The sequence below is a fragment of the Gadus morhua genome, chromosome 21 (genome assembly GCF_902167405.1).
Source record: "Gadus morhua chromosome 21, gadMor3.0, whole genome shotgun sequence".
Taxonomy (NCBI): Eukaryota; Metazoa; Chordata; class Actinopteri; order Gadiformes; family Gadidae; genus Gadus; species Gadus morhua.
This window is the reverse complement of record NC_044068.1, coordinates 16905149-16914168: the sequence shown is the minus strand read 5'-3', so window position 1 is coordinate 16914168 and position 9020 is coordinate 16905149. Positions and strand designations below refer to the sequence as shown.

Here is a 9020-nt window from a genome sequence, read left to right as displayed (position 1 = left end):
CAAGAACAATTTAACGTAACAGGCAGCTTTGGAAAAGCAAAAAAATAAGCCATGCTTAAAAGCCATGTAACTTGCCTTGATGTTTAAATGATCAGAAGGATCATTTAAGCTGCCCCAGCTGCGGGGGGCAGCTGTCGGCGCCGGTGACGCGCAGTGCGGCCGGTGACGCGCAGTGCTGCATGCGAGAGGAGGCGAGGGGATCAGATATATAAATGACGCGCTGACGATAAATGGAATAACTAATTTTTTTGTTAACATACTTTCACCATTGGAATAACCTTTCATACCTTTGGGCAGAGGCTACGGATAATTATAAGGATTATTGTATTATTATAGGACGACACTGCCTTACTTGAAACAATTCCTGTACACTGTTCCAAAGAAGTGTTGGGATACTTGATCTATTGTTTTCTCTTATTTATTTTTTATATTTTTGCCAGTGTTTTTTTGAACCAGTGAAACTTTGGTGCGGCTATGGCCAAGTGGGGAGAAGGGGACCCCCGCTGGATAGTGGAGGAGCGGTCCGACGCGACCAACGTGAATAACTGGCATTGGTGAGTGGAAAACTAAAGGATATGGGAATACTTGAGTCTACGTTCATATCGTAGAGAAAACAACTTAACGCAACAACACTTTATAGTGTGCTATCACCTGCTGGAAGGTGCTGCTGTGTGGTTGGTTTCAACGTCTAGACGCCTTACTATAGGCGTCAGTACCTCCTGAATATACTGATTAGATTGCTGCATGGCAAAACCTTTTAAAGTTGTGTCTAGTTCTTATGATCCATTAGCTGACTTTGTTTGTAGCCTTGCTTAGCGAAGACGGGGTTCTGGCCGGCTGGTGGTCGTAGTAGAACAGAAGGATCCAGAAGGTTATTTTAGGAGCGCAGCTTGGTAAGCACATGCAGAGATATTTATATCTGAGTCTGTGGGGTCCAACTCTGCCCGCTGTGTTTGCGCGCGCGCGTGTACATTGTGTGCACGTGTGTGTGTGTGTGTGTGTGTGTGTGTGTGTGTGTGTGTGTGTGTGTGTGTGTGTGTGTGTGTGTGTGTGTGTGTGTGTTTATGTGTGCGTCTGTGTATGTGTGTGCTATGTGCTTGCGTGTATATATGTTACATGTGTTTGTATGTGTATTTCTGTGTGTATATAATGTTTTTTGGTATGCATAAATGTATGTTATGTTTTTGTATGTATATCAGTATATGTATTCTTGTGTGTATATGGGTTGATGGCTTCATATGTATGTGTGTGTGTGTGTGTGTGTGTGTGTGTGTGTGTGTGTGTGTGTGTGTGTGTGTGTGTGTGTGTTTGCGCGTGTGTGTGTGTGTGTGTTTCCCCCCCAGGACGGAGCGCGATGTGACGGCCTGGTCCACAGACAAGCTGACGGAGCTCCTGGTGGGCTGTCGGGTGGAGCGGGACGGGGCCAGCTGTCGGCTGACGGATGTCACCAAGCTGGAGGGAGAGGCCTCCATCAACAACCGTAAAGGGAAACTCATCTTCTTCTACGAGTGGGTGATCAAAGCCTCCTGGATGGGTGAGTCACCTGGTTAAGTGAGTCGTCTGGCTTGGTTAGTTACCTGGTTATGTCTTCACCTGCCTCTGTAGCCTCTCTACTGGATAGGCCTAAAGTTACACTTACAGGTGCCATTAGTTATTTAGCCGATGCTTTCATCCCGAGCGATCTTTAACAAATGGGGTTGAGGATCACAAATCAGTTCTGTACACAGAGAGATGTGCCAGTCATTGGTTATAGTATCCATGGATCCTCACTTGCATCTGATTGTAGACATTGTATAACTACTAATAAAACACAAGTAATTTAACCTATGCTTCACCTTTAAAGTCTTATAGAGTTAAAGTGAAACTACATTACGCATGTAATTCGTTTTTTAAATCAACAACTTAAACAGGAAGGACTGTTACGAACATAGTTATAGCAGCAGTGTCTGAGCAGGCCTCTCACTGCATGTTTGCCCCCTGTGTTGCAGGAACTACCGCCATCGGTATCAAGTACAAAGGAACGCTGGAGGTGGCAAACCTTTCTGATGAGAACGACATGGATGACCTGGACGTAAGCCTCCTCACACGGGCTTCTAGACAGTAGCTAGGAACGCTCAAGCACTTAGAGTCATCAGGATACCAGTGGGCTGTAGTTGAGTGCTTCCATAGGTGGGGTAGGTAAGAGGTCTTATGTACCCTGAGTTGGGTTAGTCAAGTGTTACATATAAAAATGTAGTTATTACTGCACACTTTATAATTATACTACATATATAATATATTACATATATTTTTGTGATATCCTTATGCAGCTTTATTTAGTATCTCCTTTCTTTCATTGCACCAACATCTCAGAAAAAGACCTTACCTGGCAGTACATGTGGTTTGTGATTGTGTGTTTGTGACTGTGTGTTATTGACTGCGTGTTTGTGACTGTGTGTTTGTGACTTTGTTTGTGATTGTGTGTTTGTGACTGTGTGTTTGTGATGTGTGTTTGTGACTGTGTTTGTGACTGTGTGTTTGTGATGTGTGTTTGTGACTGTGTGTTTGTGACTGTTTGGTTTGTGATTTTGTGTTTGTGACTGTGTTTTTGTAACCGTGTTTGTCATTGTTTGTTTGTGACTGTGGTTTGTGACTGTGTTTTTGTGACTGTGTGTTTGTGACTGTGTGTTTGTGATTGCTTGTTTGTGACTGTGTTGGTGACTGTGTGGTTTGTGGCTGCAGATCTCGGTGAGTCTGTGTAAAGACGAACCGGTCACGCCTCTCCTCGGGCTGATGAAGAAGGAGGGGGTCGAGAGGGTCCGCAAAGCTCTGGGAGAATACGTGACCCTCCTCAAATCAGGTGAGCCTCTAGATAAACACCCAGATGGTTTAGATACAGACACCAGCGTCTAGAATAGGTTCCCAGCCCTTTTTGGCCTCACCGCATCTTCAGGTCTCAGGTTTGTTACCATCCAACCAATCTGCCAATAATATGGACATACCCGTAACCACTGTTCCATTAATCAACCACTGTCTAGGAGGTCCGGTAGTGGATTTAGGGATTGATACTCAGGTCCATCTGGGGATGTCCCTGAAGGGGCACTAGTATTAGTAGATGGTCTTTGACCCGTTGGTGTCTGTGCTCCAGCCTTCTCTCACGGGATGATCCTTCCTACGGCGAGCGGACCCAGCCAGCCTCCACCAGCGCCTACGCCCAAACAGGTCACCACCAGCCGAACTCAGGTAGGAGATGAACCCCCTCCTCTCTATTCTGACGGCCGGATTCTTACTGACGGAAACTCTTCTGACAGGTCTTACTGCTGGAACACAACTTACTGCCTCGAGCCTGAGGGGATGCACACAGTGTATGTAGAGGTGGTGTTTGTGTTTAATAGCGACAGTTGCATGGGTGGTTTCTACATTGCTGCCTCTGAGCGCTGTATGGTGACGGGAGGATGTGTCGTACCAATGAACATTAAGGTCTTCGTCTAGTTGGTTATGCATGAACCGAAGAATGCAGAAGGAAAGACGAAAAGGGTCGCCCGCCGGTGGATATTCAACGCAGGAGTATCTTTGGCCTTTTCTAACTATCAGATACAGTATCACTGAGTAGTGTCGATGTTGCTCCACAGATCTCCACCAGTGTGCCGGCCAAAGCTGTGCCCCAGGGCCCCCAGCAGGGGAGCGGCAGTACTGCAGGGGTCAGGATCTCCACCTGCAGCTTCAGTCTGAAGGAGACGTTCCTCACGTCACCTGATGAACTGTACCGCACCTTCATCAACCAGGAGGTGAGAACATCGCCGCCCTGGTTACTCAGCGTGGTATCATTAACAATGCCTATGCCTGTACACTTTCAGCCATTACATCCTACAGGCCTGCCGCTGTGCTGGCCTTATGCATCAGAATGCATCATGCACGTTTTTTATATACCATAACCTAGGCTACTGGAAACTCAGTTCTGCCACGTCTATCTTGAGAAACGCTCTGGCAGTTCCAAACACAAAAATGTCTCCAAACAACAAATGACATCATGATTAATTACTAAATAATGACCAGAAGGCCATAACTACAACCACAATTATGAGATGTGAGGTGAGGTAAACCCCTGTGGTTTTCAGTGGTGTGTTTCATTAAATTGTACTGTAAACAACTTAGGCCCTGGTGGGATATTACAATAAACCTGAAGGGCAGGTTAGTCAAGTGGTTTGTTTATAGGGTTTGACCCCTCGTAAGAAGGTTTTGGGTTTGATGCCTGCTGTCCACATTCCAAGGTTGGGCATCGTAGAGTAAGATGCTCCATAACCCCTTCCTGCGCCTGAATGGAATCACTGTATACCGCTGAAGGTAAAAGCTTCTGCTGGATTACTTAATGTGTGATGTGTAGACTAGTCCAGAGCCAGACCCTAACCCGTGGCCCCGGTGCAGTTTGTGCAGGTCTTCACCCTCTCAGCGGCCCAGGTGGACGGCTGTCGAGGAGGAAAGTTCCAGATGTTGGACGGGAACGTGAACGGAGAGTTTTCTGAGCTGGTGAGAACCTGATTATTAACAGCACTGCACTTTAAGAAGTGCTAGGGCTAGTACTCACAACTAGATGGTTCGTCAACAGATTCCAGAGGAAAAGATTGTCATGAGGTGGAGATTCAAGACCTGGCCAAGTGGTATGTGTACACACGCACACACACACACACACACACACACACACACACACACACACACACACACACACACACACACAGAGACACACACACACACACACACACACACACAGAGACACACACACACACACGCACACACACACATGCACACACGCGCGCGCGCACACACGCGCACGCGCACACACACACACACACACACACACAGAGACACACACACACACACACACACACACATCCATCTCAGCTTTCTCAGAAGGAATTATATATTTTTCATTGTTGGAGCCTAAAAATAACATCATTACATCATCATCTCGTTATTACATGGTATTAAATTCTATATCATCCCAATATTATTACATTAACCTGATATTGCAAATTCCTCCTTTGGGATGAATAGAATATCTCTCGAGTTGCAAGAGGAAAATATAGTTTGTAATTACTGTGCTATTATTCTTAACTTTTTTTTTTTACTTTGCCTTTATTTTCCATCTTAAAGGGACTCTTACCTTTGTTGCATTTTTACACTTTTTTTGGATAAGGTTAAATTGGTATTAATAAGGTAATAACACTCTAATATGCAAGACAGACCCACCAGGAGTAAAAACAAACAATTATTTTACTCTCATAATATTTAGTGAAAACTTCAACCAATAAAATTCTTCGGACCGAATGACCTTATTGGCCGACAGACCTGTCTGTTTGCTGCATGGATATATAAGGTTTTCCGTCTGCTTCTTGTGGCGCATTCGGGCCCGCGTCATCAAGGCGCGTCCTCAACTAGAGGGTTTGTTTTGATTCCACGGCAGACAGTAGCGAGTAGCGACCGTAGCGACTGACGATGGCAGACCAAAGTGGTCCACGGCGTACTGAAACTGCACCATTCAGTCTGATTAGGGGACTCATCTCGGACTCAGACTCACAGAGTTACCCTCCTCTGGAGCCTCAGGAAGACCTCCAGACTGTTGGCCACCAACTGCACCATTCAGTCCGACAAGGGGACCCGATTCGGCCTCAGAAGCCAAGTGGTCCCGCTCCCCTGGATGATTCTCAGGACCTCCAGACCGTTGGCAACCAACCGCACCACTCAGTCCGATTAGGGGACCCGTTTCGGACTCAGACGCGACGTTGTCCCGCTACTCTGGAGCTCCAGGAAGACCTCAAGACCGTTGGCAACCAACCGCCACACTCAGTCCGATTACGGTACCCATTTCGGACTCAGACGCGACGTTGTCCCGCTACTCTGGAGCTCCAGGAAGACCTCCAGACCGTTGGCAACCAACCGCCACACTCAGTCCGATTACGGGACCCATTTCGGGCTCAGACGCGACGTTGTCCCGCTAATCTGGAGCTCCAGGAAGACCTCCAGACCGTTGGCAAACAACCACACTATTCAGTCAGATTAGGGGACCCATTTCGGCCTCAGACGCTACGTTGTCCCGCTACTCTGTTTGTAATGCTCATACACGTTTCTATATTATGACCCCTGGGAGTCTAAACATAACCCATGGGAGTCTAAACATAACCCATGGGAGTCTAGAACTTTTGTACTGTAGCGACCCTGGGACAGTTAAATAGTTTGTGTGTTATGTGTTACATTATATTTCGTTGTCCGTTATGCCAGTTGTTCTATGTGCATTTATTGTAATGTTCTTCTTGTCAATCAGCGTGGGGGCGAATCATTAGGTCAGCTAGGGGAGGGCCTTGGAAGAACAGGAGGGTGGGGGCCTGCACGCGAGTGAGACCGTGTTGGGGGTTGCCGGGGTAACCGGGGTTTGTTTTGTGTCGGTTTTCTGCCGTTGGTTACAATGTTACGGGTTTCAGTGACCTGGTTTTGGTTCATTAAAACTACCTTCAACTACTAATGACTCGACATCATTATGTCACCGGCGAGGTCGTTACAGTACTCGTTAAAAAATAACGCTTAGTTTTGTACTCTAAAAAATAACGCTTAGGGGGTGGGGCATTGGAGGAAGGCGGGATGATTTGAATGTGCTGTAATTCTCAAATGCAACAAAGGTAAGAGTCCCTTTAATACTAATATGCCTTCTTAACTTTCTATTTTACCCATTTCTTTGCATATGTTTTCTTTTACTTATCTATTATTTTATTTTATTGTATGACAATTTTTATATGTGAAGCACTTTGAGTCTGCCTTGTGTATGAAAAGTGCTATATAAATAAAGTTGCCTTGCCTTGCCTATACACCTGCAACAGAAGCCTTGTGGTTCTGTGGATTGAGTTGTTGTTGTTGTGTTTGTTTGTTGTTTAGAGCACTACGCCACCATCACTCTGCTTCTGAAGGGCGTGGGGAACGAGACGGAGCTCAGATTGGACTGTAAGGGGGTCCCCTCTGGGGAGGAGGAGCGGACCAAGGAGGGGTGGAGGAGATACTACTTTAAAGCCATCAAACAGACCTTCGGCTACTGAGCCTCACCCTACTGATGATCCCGGGGCTCAACAGACTCTCTCTTGATGTACTACGCAACTGACACTAGGACACAGACACACAGTGTACCAGCACGCTACTGAAACTACAGACAATCTACTGTCCGGACACAATAGCACTGTCAGAACACGACACTGAATGGACAAACTCCTGGAACTCTATTGACAACAGGTACAATAGCACTCTACCTATAATATATTGACACTCTATTGACTATCAACACTACCAGCACTACTGAGAGCAGGGAATATTTGGATAAGCAAGTCATATTTAACTGGTCAGGTTTTACTAGTGAGATAGCCCTGCTGTCCCACTAGCATGTAACATAATGTACAACCCCAATTCCAATGAAGTTGGGACGTTATGTAAAACATAAATAAAAAACAGAATACAATGATTTGCAAATCCTTTTCAACCTATATTAAATTGTATACACTACCAAGACAAGATATTTAATGTTCAAACTGATAAACTTTGTTGGTTTTTTTGCAAATATTAACCTATTTAGAATTTGAGGTCTGCTACATGTTCCAAAAAGCTGGGACAGGTGAGGAATGCTCACATTCCACAGGTGAACAGGTTAATTTGAAACAGGTCGGTGTCATGATTTGGTATAAAGGAAGCATCCGTCTTACTTACTTCTGTACACTGAGAATAGTCAAGACTAGGATTATGATGTGTCCTCTTCAAATACCCACGGAACAAGAATGTGAACTGGGAACCATAGTTAAGGGGTTCCCAAAGCTTTTGATGCAGTGAACCATCGGTGGTGTAGTTCGTTTTGGACCAGGACCTGCAAGACATTGTGTGCAATTAAACAAGACAACAAAACATTCTCATCACGTCGTTAGGGGTGTCTATTCGGTCTACTTTGCCTTCAACAAATTCATCCTCTACAGCAAGAGATTTTAGACCCCATTTAGTGGGCAGAAATCACCCACATCCTGGATGTCCCCCATCCTCCCAGTGAGTAGCCTGCATGATGAACCATTGCCGATGTGACTAAAATGTAGACCTTATTTTGAGCTTAATCCCTAAAGATCAAATCCTACTCTAGAGGAGTGGGGTTGCAGTTGCATGCATTTGAAGTTAACTAATTTAAATGAAGACTGATTGATTCTCTGACACGTCTGTCGGCCTGTATTTAGAGAAAAGAGACAGGAGCCCTCTATTGAGTAATGCCCATTTAATGCACGACAACGGACATGAGGGCCTAAGATCATCTGACATTACAAAGGAGGCGGGGTCAGAGACGGCTGGGAAGATTTGCCCTGATGACAAAGATAAACCTGATTGCATGTTTTCGTCCATTATTACTTTCAGAGAAGATTTGGTCCAGTGTTAATGACCCTTTAAGGTTGGAACACTTGGGAATGTTAAATCAATTTCACTTCTAAACCAGGAGAAAGATGTGCTTCCATGTCTGTTGGTTGAGGGTAGAACGCTGCAAATATTACATCAGTAAACAGTGAAGCATATCAGTGCACAGTATAGTACTGTAAACCCATGTGCATTAAAATAAATTACACGTTTGCATATTTAAAAATAATCCTCTTACATAAGAGAAGTACATAACATTTCAAAACAATATGTAGTCCATAATATTATCAGTACTTGAAGAATATACACAATATACACAAAGTAGGAGTTCTTATGAAACAAGCAGCTGCCTTAGAAACATACATACATTTAAAAGCACACTAAAAACATTAAAAACAACATTCAAAGTCCACTTGTCAACAGTCTGTGATGGAATGGAGGAGTGTGGGTGGAGGTTGGTTCTGGTTGACCCAGGCCAGCAGCCAATCAGAATCAAGGGAAACCAGCCGATGCTACGCTACGAAGTGCTGACCTAGAATGGACGGTCCTGGGGTCAAAGGTCAGGAGAATCGGTTCAAAAGAACTCCTCTTCCTCCTCCGTGTCACAGCCGTACTCTGAA

General features: G+C 45.1%; 2 protein-coding genes across 4 annotated transcripts in view; one reads left to right on the top strand and one right to left on the bottom strand.

Annotated features, from left to right (window-relative positions):
* The first annotated feature begins 139 nt into the window (after positions 1-139).
* LOC115534903 (activator of 90 kDa heat shock protein ATPase homolog 1) lies at positions 140-7552 on the top strand. The gene is made up of 9 exons (XM_030346193.1): positions 140-554; positions 1344-1534; positions 1989-2071; positions 2722-2839; positions 3128-3222; positions 3612-3767; positions 4405-4506; positions 4586-4637; positions 6904-7552. The coding sequence occupies exons 1-9, from the start codon at positions 475-477 to the stop codon at positions 7059-7061; spliced, it is 1035 nt and encodes a 344-aa protein (XP_030202053.1). The 5' UTR covers positions 140-474; the 3' UTR covers positions 7062-7552.
* A 699-nt stretch (positions 7553-8251) lies between these two features.
* brf1b (BRF1 general transcription factor IIIB subunit b) overlaps positions 8252-9020 on the bottom strand; it is a 23825-nt gene continuing 23056 nt past the window's right edge. For all 3 annotated transcript variants that reach the window (XM_030346181.1, XM_030346182.1, XM_030346183.1), the window contains one exon: positions 8252-9015. In XM_030346181.1, the coding sequence (XP_030202041.1) occupies positions 8975-9015 (41 nt within the window). In that variant the 3' untranslated portion in view covers positions 8252-8974. The remainder of the gene's footprint in view (positions 9016-9020) is intronic.

What these genes read in the sequence shown, in the direction of transcription:
- LOC115534903 (XM_030346193.1), top strand. Translation starts at nt 475, where the DNA reads ATGGCCAAGTGGGGAGAAGGGGACCCCCGCTGGATAGTGGAGGAGCGG. An exon ending in TCACCACCAGCCGAACTCAG is followed by an intron (nt 3,223 to 3,611) that starts GTAGGAGATGAA and finishes GTTGCTCCACAG; the next exon opens with ATCTCCACCAGTGTGCCGGC. An exon ending in ATTCAAGACCTGGCCAAGTG is followed by an intron (nt 4,638 to 6,903) that starts GTATGTGTACAC and finishes TTTGTTGTTTAG; the next exon opens with AGCACTACGCCACCATCACT.